The sequence below is a fragment of the Homarus americanus genome, unplaced genomic scaffold (genome assembly GCF_018991925.1).
Source record: "Homarus americanus isolate GMGI-L3 unplaced genomic scaffold, GMGI_Hamer_2.0 scaffold27457, whole genome shotgun sequence".
NCBI classification, from domain to species: domain Eukaryota; kingdom Metazoa; phylum Arthropoda; class Malacostraca; order Decapoda; family Nephropidae; genus Homarus; species Homarus americanus.
In genome coordinates, this window is record NW_024731296.1 from 281,431 (window position 1) to 299,074 (window position 17,644).

The 17,644-nt window shown below is 37.7% G+C and overlaps 1 protein-coding gene across 3 annotated transcripts in view; it reads left to right on the forward strand.

The window, feature by feature from the left end:
* Nucleotides 1-4,047: 4,047 nt before the first annotated feature.
* Nucleotides 4,048-17,644, forward strand: part of LOC121867584 (nuclear pore complex protein Nup85-like) — a 60,059-nt gene continuing 46,462 nt past the window's right edge. For all 3 annotated transcript variants that reach the window (XR_006089186.1, XM_042367603.1, XM_042367602.1), the window contains exons 1-3: nucleotides 4,048-4,174; nucleotides 10,901-11,003; nucleotides 17,455-17,644. Coding sequence is in view for 2 of the 3 variants with exons in the window: in XM_042367603.1 (XP_042223537.1) it covers nucleotides 4,142-4,174; nucleotides 10,901-11,003; nucleotides 17,455-17,644 (326 nt within the window). In the remaining variant the exon portion in view is untranslated. The remainder of the gene's footprint in view (nucleotides 4,175-10,900; nucleotides 11,004-17,454) is intronic.

A 17,644-nucleotide genomic window follows, 5' to 3' on the forward strand; every position in this document is an offset into this window, starting at 1 on the left:
AACCTGGGCCCAGTATTGTAATCATATACAGTAGTGTACATCAATAGCACTTCTTATACTCACCAGGAGGAAGGGACTGTTTCAGCTTCTCAGCCTTCTCTCGATCATGAATTACCAGTGTGTATAGGTATCTGGAGCATCGAACCTTGAATTTAACATTATCCGGATTCTTCTTAATCTTGACAGCTGAAAAATTTATATACATATAATAGAACCCAATGAAAATAAATTCAAGATGGCTTTGTTGGCTATCCTTAGTCGAGGTGACATACTGTTTACCCTTGCTTGTATACCCTCAATACCTATGTACAGTATATATATATATATATATATATATATATATATATATATATATATATATATATATATATATATATATATATATATATATATATATATATATATATATATATATATATATATATATATATATTTCCAATCTATCCCCCTTTTCTTGGCTTTAATAATTTTGTTTTTGTTTTTATTACTTAGATGGTTTTAATAATTTTACTACATTTGGAAAAGGCATATGATAAGGTGACAATAACATTGTGGGAGGCATTAAAAGTGTAAGGGGTGGGAGGAAGGCTACTAAATGCAGTAAAAGCTTTCTATGAGAACAGCAGGGCAACAGTAAGAGTAAATGGGAAATAAATGTGGGTGTTAGACAGGGATGTGTTATGTCCCTGTGGAGGTTCAATAGACAAGGATGTGGACTTGTATACACTGGTGAAAGTGGTGATTAATAAGCTTTCTTACAGGACTGCACACATCTCAAAATCCTGATGATAAGGGAGCCAAGTAACCACTGTTCACAGCTTAACTGGTACATGCACTCAATCTATTAACTCAGATTAAATTAAGTGTACCAATTTTTTGTGACTTTATGACACCAAATACTAATCAAGAAGTGATTCATAGCCCGATTTACGCTTGTATGACCATCATTTGACTTCATTGTGGCTACATTTGGGTAATTACTTGCTCCCTCGGTACATGCACGCGATCTATTAACTCAGATTAAATTAAGTTTTCCAATTTTTTGTGACTTTGTGACACCAAATACTAGTCGAGATGTATTTGGTAGTCCGATTTATTCATGTAGGACCATTATTTGACTTCATTGCGGCTACATTTGGGTAATTAGTCGGACCCGGTTTTTGATGTATGAACGAATTCGACCTTTATTTATGGTGCAAATCAACAGTTTGAGATAGGCGCAACCCCCCATCTCAGAATCTCGAGATTTGCTATAAAAATCAAGGTAAAAAGTGTTAGAAAACTTAGAATTATCAAAATGACCGATTACAGTGATAAATTTAACGAAATTCGTTTAAAGGCAACAAGTGAAAAGTAAATTTTCATATATAACGTTATATATCTCGCTTAAACGTAATTTGGGCCAGAAATGTGATTGAAGAAGTGTCTTAAAATTTTCAAACTAATGATTACAACTTATAAACTTCCCAAGATTCGTGTAGTGGTAACAAGTTAAATAATACCTAAATTTAACCCTGTAATAATTGCAAAGCACATAGGTACTTACATTTGGCATCCTTCCTCCGTGCTGTCAGGAGGAAATCCTTGATCTCCATAATTTGCTTAGGCTGAAATGAAATAGTGTCTTAAATTTCTTACCACCACCATTCAAAGAAACGTTTAAAATTATGCATCAGAGTATAAGTTTTTATCACATTATTCTTCGAAATAGCGTATTTAAGTCATCATGAATGTAAAAACTTCCAAATTACTTCCCATAACGTAAACAAAACTCACCATGATGGATGCTTCTGCCAGTTACGGCGTTCACCTGAAAACAAATTTCCAATGTTTAACTCAATGATATCATCACTATACCTAACTACTTGTAAACTTAAGTATTGAAGAAAGTTAAAGAAATTATATTTCAACGCATACAATGATAGATACTCAAGATGATTCATGATAAAATAATGACTCTGTTCTAACGTACCTCACCCGTTCAATGCCTGTACTGGAAGGACGGACAGCTGGGAACAAACGAGCAACCTAACACTGTTTAATGTTCGTTTATTTTATGTACGTATATAATGTATTTTAAACTTATATATTTAAATATTATAAGTATATTATTATAAAAGTAAAATTATAGATCTTTTATTTTTCAAAACCTAATTAAAGTTTATGAGGATTTGTATTGACATTGAGGGAAAACACAAGACTTATATGAAGAATATCCTTTTGTTTTATTAGTGATATTCTTTAAAATATTGTTGGGGAGGGAGAGAGACGGGTGTAGGAACATTTATACGAAGAAAGTTAAACTTAAATTAATTGAAAAAAATACGAGAAGTAATATCTCGACTGGGAAGAGATAAACAAGGGTACAGCGGTAACGCGCGCCTCTTAAACTTGTCATGGGCTCCAGCTGCTTGGGTGGTGTCTCATACAAAGTTTGTATGTAACAGCTATAATGTGTGTTTGTATTACAAACACACATTATAGCTGTTATTGTGAATTTGTAGTCGCCGCTTAAGACTGTTTCACTTCATCGTTATATTTAATATCCAAAAAAACATATACTTTTCATTAACTCGGAAAACTCCATTACAATGGCAACATTTGGTTCACTTTTGCCCGATTCGCTCTATCAGTTTGTCATTTACCTGTCTGTTACCTTATTTACCTAATGGCCACCCACTACAGGTAGTTATGCCGAAGGCAGGAGAACAGTGACCTGTTTAGGAAACTCCCAATTGTTCTTCATAATTTTGTTTAGACACTCTACAGCAGGGGTTCTCAACCAGGGGTGAATTCCCCCCAGGGGGGGAATTCAGGTTTTCAGGGGGGGGGGGAAACTGATTCGGGAGCAAGAGATATGTTCGATGAGAAATCAATCACAGAATTTTGGCCCTTGATGTGCGATTCCTACCCAAAAGTGGCAGAAAGAGCTATCCGTGCATTGCTTCCGTTTGTGTCGACATATCTTTGTGAGTCAGGCTTTTCAACTCTGTTGCAAATTAAAACGAAGCAACGTAGTAGATTAGAGGTAGAAAATGACCTGCGTTGTGCCCTTTCAAGCACTCCTCCGCGTATCCCAGAATTGGCGAAGAAAAAACAATCACAGGTTTCTCATTGACTGTAATCTTCATCTGAATAAAATTAATTACAAATTTACAATATCCTGGTATTCTATTGAACTTTTTGTTTATTGCATTATGCTTCAGTTTGGTCTGTTAAGTAATTCATTATAAATATAAAAAACTATTTTACTTTTATTCAAGTTTTATAAATCCATCAACATTTTCAATTGGCATTTAATTTGTAAAACTCCACTATAAAAATAAACCATGTAAAATTGTAAATGTATATGTACTAATAAGGAAAAAATAAAGTATTTTCAGTATTCTATGCATATTATTTGGAATGCACTTTTTGAGGCAGACAATCTTGGAAAGGAGGGGGAATGACATTCAGACATGGTGAAAGGGGTGCATGGGGCAACAAGGTTGAGAACCACTGGTCTAGACTCAAGAATCTAGACTCTTGAGCTACTTTGAAGCCCAATACTGTTCTCGATTCCACAGTTTGGTAAACCGTTCCATACATCTCTATGCGAAGAAATATTTCGTTATGTTCGTTCTGCTCATGTGTACCTATATGTTTATCAAACTTATCATGTTATTTAGGACGCACACACAGGACCAAAAACAATACCATGTCCAGCATTTGTAGCCAGGGTGACAAGATCACCAGGAAAATATAATACTCCAAATAAGACCAAATAAGTAATAAATTTGGTACTCATAACCGGGGGTATTCAAATGATATTCATTGCGCAACTAGAGACTTATAAATGGAGCCACTACAATATTCTTAGTTAATTTTCACTGTATTTAAAGCGGTGAATGATTCTCTCTTACTTATTAGTCTGGATTCAGGTAAAAAAAAAATCACTAATTTCTTTTCATGACTTTAACAATTTTACTGCAGATATACTTAAGTCTGCCTTACTTGAGGTAGGTGCTCTGTATTGTGTATATATTGCCAACCTAATAATGGCAGTGTCTAGCAATGAAGGGCGTTATGAGAGACACTAGAGTACAGACAGTAGTGCCGCTGAGTATGGCAGAGGTAGTTCTGGTTCAATAACAAACACATCATGAACATGGTTTCGAAAAACAGCGGGAGATGGGTAATTACTACACAATTTGAGTTCTGTTTTATATTTAAGATATTTGTTTTCATAAATAAAGATATTGTAGTGGTAAATATAACAGTTATAAAGTTCCTGTATATTTCATGGAGTTAAAATGGGAATATTTTTCACAGGCCAAAATTGGTAGTAAACTGATGAAACTATTTTTGTTATAGTAATCGCTTTTGCTTGTATATTCCTATAGCGTTTATATTAGCTATATTTATGAAATAAGCTGATAGTTAGTTTATTTAACGGTGAAATATTAGTTTCGGGCATCCCAAGGGTCCGACTAATACCCAAATGTAGCCAAATATAGCCGGAATGAAGTCAAATAATGGTCCTAGATGAATAAATCGGACTGCCAATCACTTCTCGACTAGTATTTGGTGTCAGAAAGTCACAAAAAAATTGGAAAACTTACTTTAATCTGAGTTAATAGATCAAGTGCATGTACCTAACCTAATCTAATCTAATCTAACCTAACCTAACACAACACAACTCAGATTAAATTAAGTTTACCAATTTTTTTTTACTTTATGACACCAAATAATAATCGAGAAGTGATTCACAGCCCGAATTACGCTTGTACGACCATCATTTGACTTCAGTGCGGCTACATTTGGGTACATTTGGGTAATTCCTCGCTCCGTTGGTACATTCATGCGATCTATTAACTCAGAATAAAGTAAGTTTTCCAATTTTTTGTGACTTTCTTACACCAAATAGTAGTCGAGAAGTGATTGGCAGTCCGATTTATTCATCTAGGACCATTATTTGACTTCATTCCGGCTATATTTGGGTACATTTGGGTAATTAGTCGGACCGCATCCCAAAGATATCATAACTAACCGTTTTGGTCAACCCTGTATTTAGGTATCCAAACTAACCTAACGTATCCTGGTAAAATTGCAGATTACAGCAACCAAACAATATGATAAAAAATATGGTCTTACACTGGTCTTTCTCTCTTATTAACATGTATTTCATAATGTTTGGAGTTTAGACAATTCTAAGGCATTTTTCTTCTATATTTCCTCCGGAAATTAAAGATAACTGAGATATATTTTCAATATTATTAGATTTCTTCAGTCACAAGTGTCACCATGATTTGTTTACATCTGGCACCGGTCTTTCTTTTGATATAAATATGTTGTTCTTATGGTATTTGATGAGTTTCGAACGAATTTTATATTAATTTTCGCTGGAAATCACTAGTCTTTGAGATATCCCCCCCCACCCAACAATCTTAACGGAAAAAGTTTGATTTTTTCGAGTAATTCACACAAATAAAATACCAACCAACCAACAAAACCACCTAACCTAACCTTTGATCATGCCACCACATCTTGTACAAAGAACGTTGTTTGGTAATACACTTGTGTTTTATAAAAAAAAAAATGCCTCACTATTTTTCTGATGAAATTCGGCAATTGACATAAAATGATCTTTATCACAATGTCGGCACAGCTCTTCCACCTCTTCAGCCATATCTGGTACTGAAAATTCAAATCTCCGCTCCCGACGCATCCACGCATTGTTCATTGGCTAAGACAAAAACTCTTGCCCAAAAATAAAGTCTCCTATCGCTATAACCAAAAAGAAACTCCCACACAACCTCCTGCACATGTGCTGTTGATGTTCAAGAAGCGAAGACGGAGGTAAGGAGCACTTGCTGAGAGGGGATCAGACCTCCGCGAGACGTAAACGACAAATGCCGATACTTGTGACTGAGCATATCTAATAATATTGAAAAATTAATATCTCGGTTATCCATAATTTCCGGCGGAAATATCATAGAAGAAAAGGGTCTTAGAATTGTCTAAACATTACGAAATACATATTATTAACAGTGAAAGAAAGATCGGTGTAAGACTATAATGTCACCCCAAAAAATTTCTGGTGGTTTTTGATGCGATTGGTTCAAATCTGACATTCGTTTTTATTGGAATCACTCATTTTGAATTAGACCCCCCCCCATCATAGTTCTATCGATTGCGTGTTCTGAATTCCCGGTACTCTGTGCTTGCGAACTTACACAATATAACCAAACTAAAACTTACCCAACCCCCTAACCGGGGGCTCTGCCCTGAGACACCACAGACCCCCAAGAGCTATGTAACAACCCTAGAGTCGCGTGGTCAGCCTCCACACGAGAATATAAATAGCTGTTATAGTATTTCTTACCTTACTCCTCGTCAGGGACCAGAATACATCGTGGGTTCCTCTGTTCTCTAAAGTATCCTTATTTTTTTAATGAAATAATACAATAAACTTACAATAATTAAAATCACACCCAGCTCATAATGGCGTCAAGTTGCAACTGATTAAAAATGTCCCGCATCCTACCACCCACGCCGAATATTGAACGCTAATTGGTTGAATCAAATGTTGCATTTTTCTTTTTTTTCTTTTATTGGCTGCTGCCCCCACTCCCCCTCCACGCGTGCGCGACTCAATACCCTCCCTCCCGCACATGCGCGGGAGGTAAGCGAACGTACGAACACAGACAACTTGAGCAACAGCGTAAGGGCAGCAGTGCTCTGATTTTATTCTTTTTTTTTAAATTCAATAACTTCCTTATTATCAATTTGCGACGGAAGTGTAATATAAGAAAATGATCATAGGAAAAAAATTCTATCGATTGAGTGTAGTGAATTTCCGGAATTCTGTGGTTGCTGTATACTTCAATATTACCATCTAACCTAACCAACCTAACCTAACCTAATGTAACTTAACCTAACCTAACCTAGCACAGAACCCAGGAACTATTATCTAACCTAACCTAAATTTCTAAGATTCCCTGGATGACCGAAGCGATAATAATACCAAAATAATACCTATTTAATGACTAAAAGTAAGGTAAGGTAATACTTGATGAGGTTTTCTTACCTCAACACACATACAAAATATGCAGGAGGATTGTGGGTAATTATTCCACTAATAACTAGGTATTATTTTAGTTTTGGTCATCCGGGAAATCTTTTGAATTTGACTTTAGGAATCCGTAATTTAGACAATTTTAGGACACTACTTACATATGCTGAGAGAAGGGGGTGGCCCACAGTTAGGTCAGGTCATTTGTGAGGAAAACGTCATAGAAGAAAAGTTTCTTAGAAATGTCTAAACTGCTGATTCCTAAGATTCCCTAGATGACCAAAACTAAAACTTTGCATAGTGGATATTTTGCTGTCACCGGCTAAGTTTCTACTAACGCTATTTTGCTGTGAGTGCACTCTGATTGGCTAAGTACTTTCCGTTTAATATGACGGGGGTCCGCTTCCCCCACCCCCCACCCCCTCCGGCTAGGAAGTTAGGTAAGGTTAGGTAGCTTTCTTTGGTTGGCTAGGTCAGGTTTTATTAGATTCTAGTAAATATTATCTCTTTTATAATGATAAGGATATATATGGAAAAAATTAACAAATTCAAACAACTCCTGGATAGGTATGTTTATAGCTACACGGCGTAATGCAGTAAATGCCAAATTCCGCCAGAGTCACGGTCAAATCCAGTTCTTGTGTTGTTTGCTGGTAATGAACGGTTAGCCAATCAGAGCACACCCACGGTAAAATAACTATACAGTAGTAGGAACTTAGCCAGTCATGGCAAAATATTCATTGCCAAAACTGTACCAATACTCATACTGTTAAATATGACCCTTCTTACCTCGTCCCACTAAAGATAGGTAGGGTTTCGAAGCTGAAGGAAAATGTGGAAATAAAAACAAGACTAAAAAAACTAACCTAATCTGGTCATTGTACTCACCTACTCGGTAATTATTCCCAAAACACTGGTACAGTATACAATTTAGGCACATGCCCCGAAACTAGTACAGTACAGTACAGTACAGTACAGTACAGTACTGTATTTGAGTTTTGTGAGGTATTGGTTTTGACATGCAAAATGGGAAGAAGAAGGCAGCAAAATATGACTTTGCCACCAGTGCCATGTTTAGATTGGGATTGGTTCTTTTGTACAGAAGAATTCTTTTGTATTTTAAAGGAATAGAAATTATTGCAGTATTCTGGGTGGTAAAGGTGGAGGAGACCCAGAGCCGGATTAATAGCATCGGGAGCCCCTAGGCACTAAGACTCTAGGGGCTCCTTTAAACTTTGTTTTATAAAAAAAATAATTCCAGATTTGAAGATAAATGAAATATCAACCAGGTTCTATTTTGGCTTAATTATTAATTTTTTTTTACATTTACAATTTTTTATTTTCAAATATTTTATTACAAATGGTGGAATTATCATGTCACAAAAGTACAGAGAATTAAGAATTCCATTTAAAAATATGAAAAATTACAGGGTACAGAATTTATTTACACCAGAAACCAGACATGAGGTAATATGTACAAAATAGTAATACACTAGACTATTACAGGGTCTATGGAGTACTGTAATTGTAATACTTGTAGTAATATATCAAAAATTTTTGGGGCTATAATGGTTATAGAAGTAGAAGTAAAATAATAGATCAAGTATATTACTTTTCAATAACAGATAAGCTTCTTAAATTGTTAGGTTTTCAAAATTTCCTCACAATAAATACATTTTTATTGCCAATCAGTAGTTTACCCCAAGAAAAAAATAACAAAACACCCATAAAATGAATGCTATATTTTTTTAGTCTTAGTCAAAGCTTTTTGCGATTGCACATTTCTTGAAGTCACTACATTTTTCATGAACAAAAGTAATTCTGAAAGTAATAGATGACTGAGTAATAGTAATATAATAGTTATAGATAAGAACATAAGAATATTACAGACTGAATAAAGGACACTGGGGCCCATTAGTTCAGTCTGTTATTCCCTAGGCCCCGTTGTAATAATAAAATAAATACTGTAATAATATAATTAACGGTTTATTGAAAAAGTTCTGTGGGTCGTTCGACCTGTATCCGGGTGGGCTAATTCCTGTAAAAAAAAAAAAATACAGCTACACCTAAGCCCATCCTAAATACAAATACTGTATAGATAAGTGGAAAAAAAATAATACACCTCTATTTGTCCCTAATAAGAGAATAATACCTATCTATTTTAGTCTTAAACTTACCTAATGATTCGCTATTGACTACATATACCGGTTGTTTATTTTACAAGAAAAGAACAATTATGTGTAAAGATCATTTAAATGCACAAGCATATTACAGACTGAAAGACAGCTGAGTAATAGTAATAGACAGTAGCTAAGGTAAAAGTAATAGTAAACGTAATAGAAACGTAATAGACCCCATGTTTGTTAGAAACATTTACATTTTTTATATTATGTATCTCACATTTTCACCTTTCTCACCTTTGAAGCAACAAACCTTCTCTGATCAGTGAAGAAAAATCTAGATTTTTAACAAACTCATTTTCTATACACAGAAATGCATTCAAACGATCTTGATGCATTGTTGGTCTTTTCTTGTTCTTTATAAGAGGAAAGCATTAAAACCCCCAGATCTAGGTGGAAAACTTCAAGAGTGGCAGCACTGGTGATGGCCGATTATTTTGAGTTTTGGAATAAATTCTAAAACTTTGAGAATAGAGGAATTGACTCTGGTATCAATCCTCTCAAAGTAGTTTAGCAACACAGAAGACTAAGGGGGGGGGGGGGTCATTAAGCTGCAAATAAATATAGGTAGACAATTAAAATAATTATTTTATTTTTTATTGTGAACTATCTGTTATTATTCATGAGAAAACAAGTCCCCGGTATTCTCTCTGCGTTCATCATACTGAAAACTATTGACCTTCGGGGCCCCTAGGCACGTGCCTACTGTGCCTATTGGGTAATCTGGTACTGAGGAGACTGTTAGCACCAGAAATTACTTATGGAATTTAACCAAAATATCTGGAGATACTATTTGAATGATACTGAACACGAAAACGGAAGTAATAATACACAGAACCTACTGTATTAGATCCTTACCTAGCCTTACCTAATGTCACTAAACTTCTTAACTTGAGTATTGTCTTTTTCTTTCTTTTTTTTTCTTACTATCAGCCAAACAACATCTCTAGAATAAATACATAATTTAAGTCCAATATAAATCGTGTGCCCAATAAGATTGCTATTTGTTTATGGACATGTAAACAAATATATACCATGGATGCTTCCGTATAACAGACGATGTGAACTAAAACATGATCACTATGGGAGGTCCAACGGCGCCATAATTAGAGTATGGCAAATGTTTTATTTCTTCACCTACAAAGCATGTAGAGACATGAAATTACCATATTATAGTGTTTGCAGTGTTTTTACCCCATTATTCCCCTCTTCTTTCATGCCCTGCCCACTAACAGGTAATTTATGATCAAAGGATGGACGAAAAAGAATATAATACTAAAATATTGTCGCCTCGATTTTATTACTAGGTATCATCGAAACAACATCTCCTGAAAATTTGATGCAATTCCATGGTCTTTCTGGTGTTAGCGGTCTCCTTTACCTTTTAGGTTAGGTGAGGTCTCGTGGGTTAGTTTTTTCATTTTCTGAAAAAAAATTGCAGGTGGTAAAAATTTGGAAAAGTTTAACCATAGAACTCTACAGTATATTGATTTGTACAAAGGGAGATAGAGCATGGCTATTGGTTAATCTGATGCAGGTTAATGTAAAGAAACTTAGGTAGTCTGGAAAATGTATACAGTACAGTACCTTCACTTCATTTATTTACTGTATGTGTACAGTACTATTGTCATCCCAATTTTATATGTTTATTTTCTTTTCTTTACAGAGTATCAAAGATCCAGTGATTGCCAAAGACATGCATGGTGTGATTGGAGGTATCAGTACCCTTATGGTGTTTCCACATAAAGCTCACAGTGAGGCTGAGAAAGGTAAGACAAAACAAAACATTCATGCTTCTTCCTACCTATAGTGCCTCATTCCTCCAGGAAGCTCCTGTCTTTGGCTGCATTTATATACACCAAACGAGTCAAGTTGAGTCATTTGACTCGAGTCAAATTGTCTCATTCCTGTTCACACCGGAAGAATCAAAACGAGTCAAGTTTGTCAGTACCCAGCCTGATTTTCGTGCGCGTATGAACGGAATTGATCTCAATTTAGTGAACTAGTACACTAAATCGAGTGAAAAATAGCAGAAAAGTTTCCTTCCTCTATATCGAGTTCGTTATATCGGATTCCATTAAATTGAGAGTACTGTACTGTATACTATACTAGGCTACAGTGGTCCCTCAGTTAACGAACACAATTCGTTACGAAAATTTTGTTAACTGAAACCATTGTTTCAATGGGATGTTGGGTAATTGGTTCCAGCTCGCTGAAAATTACATACAAAGTAAAAATAAATGCAGTAAAGTACACTTACTTTGAGGTGTGTATGTAGAAGGTTCCTGGTGGTTGTTGATGATGATGATGATGATGATGATGATGACGACGATGATGGGAATTAGAAGTGGGGGTGGAGGAGAAGGGAGAAGAGAAGGAAGTGGGGGTGGTAGAGAAATCACCCCATGCTTCATGCTGTCATTTCACCCATAAAATTTTAAGTTCACTAGGTGTAATTCAAGATTATTTTCTTTAAATCAACACAGCACTGCACTACCGTATATATTGTCAATATGTAAAATAAACTTCAGAATGACCAATAATTGTATTTTTTTGTTTTTGTTTTTTGTTTTTTTGCACTCCCCTACATCATTGTGTAAGGTGAGGCACAGAAGCATTTACAGCGCCCAACAGGGAAGCATGTTAAGTTCATGCTTGCCTTTATGTCTCATGAGTTAAGGGCGTAGAAGCCTGAAGAGTCAAGGGCGTAGAAGCCTGAAGAGTCAGTGGTTTATGTCCTCAAGTTATTGGAAGCTCCAACAACTTGTCCCTGAATACGAATTCGCAACTTTCGACTTACACCAGGTACCTACTTTACTGCTAGGTGAACAGGGACTAATGGGGGCTAGGAAGTAAGTCCAAACAACTTCCACCGGCCCGGGAATCGAACCCGGGACATCTCGCTTGCGAGGCAAGAACGGTACCGCATCTACCACCGATCCTTAATAATTGTACTGTAAAAACATAAAAATAGTTAATGTTCAAGAGAGCCACAAGCAAGATGTTACCTCCACTGACCAGAGATACAAACTGACACCTTGCTGGGTGAGTCAATTGGCTGATTGGCGCACCAAAAACTAGTTTCCTGTACTGCAATTATGTTAAATAAGTATTAAAAGACTAACAAATTTAATATAAAACTTGGAAAATTATTGAATAGTGCAACCTTCTGGATATTTATTCAAATGGGAACGAATTTAAGCCCAAGAACCGATTACTGTATTGGCGGACTAATATTCCAGCTGGTGAGCAAGCGAAAACATGTTGACATGATTTTGTAAAAATTTCGTTTACCGAATTTTTGTTCGCTAACTGAATTGAAGATTCTTATGGAAGGTAGTTTGTTAACCGAGGGATCATTGTATTATAATATACCTATAGTATACAGGGAAGCCTCAAATAACAACGGTTCGACCAACAACTTTTTGTATTTGAAACCTTAGATAATTTAGGACCCAATTCAGTTTACATCCTTATTTCATTCGTATTTACGACCAAAATATAATAAAAATTATACCAGACAAAAGAATATCTCTTATTAAAAGATTTTACTGTATGTTACCAATATCATAATTCATGGTAGTGAAATGGGTCTGAAATCAAGTTAAATGTTTTACAATTCAAGCTACAATTTTATGAGTAACCTTAGGGTTGCATTTAGGATTACCAGAATGGAAGATGTAAGAAGTAAAGATGGTTATGTGGTGTTGGAATGGCAGAGAAGGCAAACAGTGCAAAATGTAAAGTGGAAGAATGGATGAAAAGATTCAGTGAGGTGTTACAGACAAGTGAGAAGGATGCAGGAGAGACTAATAAAGGTGTACAGAAGCAATACAGTACTGTATAGCAAGCAAATTGGATAGGGGCAGACTTCCTACACTGGAATGGAAAGGTGAAACAATTCACAAAAAAGAGAGCAGAGGAGGGGATATGGAGAATAAAGAGACACAGGAGTGCTCCAATGATAAGTCAACCTAGAATTACAGTAAAGCCTTGAATAACGACGTTAATGTTTCCTCCAATATTGCAGTGTAAGGTGAATCGTCGTATCGCGAATCATTAATTACCATAAAAATAAAGCAATAATAATGAGATGTGTTCCCAAGTGTGACCTTTTCATATCTTTTGTGTGGCTTTTTACCTTCTTTTCCCCCCAAAACAATACAATTAATGAAAATTGCAAACTACAGCTCCACCCCGACTTACGACCTACTCGACTTACTTCCACCCGCACTTACGACCTGCCTCAGTTGTACCAAAATTTGGTCAAATTACGTATTTTCAATTCCCAAAGTCGGTACAGAGACAAAATTTTCATTTGTAATTCACTTAAAAATGGCTGTCAAGCTTAAAAGTGAGTGTTTTGTGGTGCTGAGAAGAAAAAGAGACTCCCATTTTAGATTTTCTATGTACAGGTGTATTATTTAAGCATTTCCGACTTACGACCATTTCGACTTACGACCTGGATGTCGGTCTCTAACCCCGTCCTAAGTCGGGGAGTAGCTGTATATTCTTTAAATAATGATTCTGAATGCCCCTTATACAATATAAATGAATTATAATATGGCCACACAAGAGGAGATGGGACACCAGTGTTTTCGTTTGTGTTTACAGCCGGGAGTCCGGGACAATAGTTCTACACGAGAAAATGAAGAAAATAAGACCCTAGTTGTAGCTGTAGTAAAATTAATGTAAAAAAATGAATATATATGTTTTAAGTAACGTTATTTAATGTTAATAAATGGAAAGATAGAAGTAGCTAACCACTAATGGTTAAGAAAAAAAGAGATAGATTGGGAACGCCAAAAAATACATGCGCATTTAAGGATACCATGGTCATTTATCTTTTCAAGAATATGTACAAAAGATTCATTATTGTTTATTACTGAATATGTATTTGATTGAATTAATCTTTATATATGCAAAATGAACAATACAGTCAACCCTCGCTTTACGCGTTTTCACGTTTACGCGGTACCCTGCCGAAACCGGAATGCTCACTTTCCGCGGTGTGTGTACCCCTTTATGCGGAGAGCGGCTGGCGAGCCGCGCCATTTTTGGATCCAAACCTCCCGCCATGTTGTGTAAGTGGTGCGAGTAGGTTGCGCAGTGTGTGTCTTTGTTGCGTTGTCAGTGACGTCATATGACGTATCGGGCTGTAATTGGGCCATGCATCCTTACCTCCCTCTGCTGCTAGCTGTGATTGGTTTAAAGTAATATGACGTGTCCACCCGCGGGAGGGAGGGAGGAAAGACGACGCTTGACCTAGCCGCGGCAGTTTCATCCCTCCAGGCCACACCGTGTATACGTGAATCCATTGTTCTGTAAAATGGCTTCCGCCGGACCACCGCCCCCAGAAAGAAACCTTTCCTTACCTGGACCCAGCCGCCCTAAGCCAAAGAAGACACGACGGTCCTTAAGCTAGGAAATTAAGTATTAGATCATACAAGAGTTGGAGAAAGGAACAAGACAGGTTGATCTCGTTCACCAGCATGGTGTTAACGAGTCTACGATCAGGACAATTAAGAAGGATGCAGCCAAGATAAAGGAGCACATGAACATCACAAAGTCTACAGGTGCTTCTATGATCAAGTATTGCCACAACCAGATGCTTCTCAAGACAGAAAAATTACTTGTGAGCTACTTGGTGCGTCAGGCGCTCAGTTAAGGAGTACGCACGTGAACTGTATGCTGCAGTGTCACGAAAGATGGGAATTACAGAGCCCAAACCCTTTAATGCTTCCTCTGGGTGGTTACAGAGGTTTAAGAAGAGAAACAAGATCACCAATATCAACATTGGTGGTGAAGAAGCTAGTGCTGACCGTGTTGCGGCTAGGGAATTTCCTCCGTTTTTACGTGAGATTATGGAGGAAGGACAGTACACCGACGACCAGGTGTTTAACATGGACGAATCTGGTCTTTTTTGGAAAAAACTACCTTCCAAGACCTTCGTTGTGAAGAATGCCAGCAAGTGTCGGGGCCGGAAGTTGCAGAAGGAGCGCATCACCGTCCTGTTTACCACCAATGCCTCCGGTGCCTGTAAGCTCAAGTTATCGGTGATCCACACAGCACGCAAGCCGCACGCCTACAAGAGCATGGACATGACCAAGCTAAATGTCCACTGGCTGACCGCACGTAAGGCGTGGATGTTCTCTACATTGTCCCTCTCCTGGTTTGATGACTGTTTCGTTCCCGATGTGAAGAAATTCTGTGAGCAACAGAATGTGCCATTCAAGATTTTGTTGCTGCTGGACAACGCAACAGGACACTCGCCCCTACTGTTAGATCGTCACCCCAACGTAAAAGTGGTCTTCCTTCCTCCCAACACTACGTCTATATTACAGCCCATGGACCAAGAGTTAATCTGTAATGTAAAAGCTGCATTCTCTACTAAAAAATTCAAGCTCCTGAACGACTACACCAACACCAAGGAAGAGTTGCGTAACCTGAGTGACACCAACACCGATATCGAGAGCGAAGACGACGAGGATCAACAGTTGGCAGAGCAAGAAGTACTTTTAAAACAATTCTGGAGAACATTCAACGTCAAGAAACCTGTGGACTTCTTGGTGGAGGCATGGGATCAGCTGTCTGTAGCAACTGTTCGTCACGCATGGAGACATGTGTTGCAAGGCATTCCGGGCGTTAGGCAGAGTAAATCTGTGACTGGTGAGGTTCAGACTGTTGCAGTAGCAGTGGACCTTGCCAGAGAAGCTGCGCAGAGTGTTACAGCTGCAGGCTTCTCCGAGACCACCAACGACGACATCCTGGAGGTGATAAGGGATCCTCATGTGACTACCGACGAGATGGTAGATGATGATGACGTCAGTGAAGAGGCAGGTGGTGCGTCATCCCAAGAAGAACGCCTCTTATCCCATAGTAATGTTAGGGGTGCCATCGAGTGTATCGAGAAAGCCAAGCTCCTCCTTTTCGACGACCCTGACGCAAACAGGTATGAAATCTTCACTACCCAGCTGTTGCAGACTATGGAGCCCTACTTCAAGGTTTATCACGACAACATAAACACCAGCCGTCAGCAAAGCATAACAGAGTTCTTCGCCCGCAACCCTACACAGCCAGCCCAAGCCAGTGATAGTGACAGAGGTAGAGACAGTAATGATGACTTTGAGGGATTTGTCAGGGAGGCACTAGTAAGTGTGGATGACACCGATGAAGACTCACCTGAGGGCCAGTAGCCTGCCCTCTGCCTCGGAACCAGCCTCCATTCCCCTACGCCGACCCATCTCTTCTACTAACGTAAGTGTTAACCCCAGCCTTGTTTTTTTTCTAACCTAACCTTCAGTTTATTCTTCTCTTATTGACTGTTCCCTTCTATATTATGTGTGGGCGAGTACCATCATAAAGTTAGGAGGTTATTTTTAGTAAAACGTATGTATTGTGTCGGGAAAAAGTGGAGTTTGGGGGTCGGCCTGGTCTCTATTTCAATTAATCCCATATGTTATGTTGTTCACTTTAGGCGTTTCTCACTTTACGCGGGCTGCCGTTGGTTGAATTAACCGCGTAAAGTGAGGGTTCATTGTACAATTCATTAATAATACGTATAATATTTTCGTCTTACGACCAATTCGACTTACGACCTGGTTGTCGGGACGGAACCCCGTCGTAAGTCGAGGAGAGACTGTACAGTATATCAAATATTGAAAGGTATTATGGTAAGTGTATTGATGTAAGTGGCGTGGCCTTATTACACACTTTCGCCTATGTTTGGGCCTTAGGGGGTCAACTTACCTATCTGGCAAGTATAGAACTAAACCTGAATTTTGAACTAAAAATCTTGAGTTTGACTTATACCGGTACGCTGGGTCGACTTATACGCCGCAATTTACGGCATACAGTCTCTCCTCAACTTACGACATATTCGACTTACGACAACCCGGACATACGACGGCCATGGTCGTTTAAAATATGTTTCACATTACTAATTTTCGAGTCCCGGCATTAGTGATCGCGATGTGTACTGACAAAATTTTCGTTTGTAATTCACTTTAAAATGGCTGGCAAGAGTAATAGTGAGAGTTCTCGTGGTGCTGAGAAGAAAAAGAGACCCATTTTAGAATTTCTATGTATTATTTTTGCCTTTTCAACTTACGACCTGGCCGTCGGGACGAAACCCCTCGTAAGTCGAGGAGAGACTGTACTATGTTTATATACGTATAAATGGTACATTTTTCTTTTTTCTTACACAATACTTTCCCACAGAAACTCAATCAAAAACAGAGGGTCCTGTCAAGATGTATCAGGTGGAGTCCTTCTCATGGCTTTGGAGTCGACAAGCACGAAAATTGATCAACGAGTCTGTGGGCACCTATCTCTCCTTGCAAGCTGCTGTAAAAGAAGCTGAACCTGATGAGTGTAAACCTCTATTAGTTAAAAAATGCAGAGAATACAG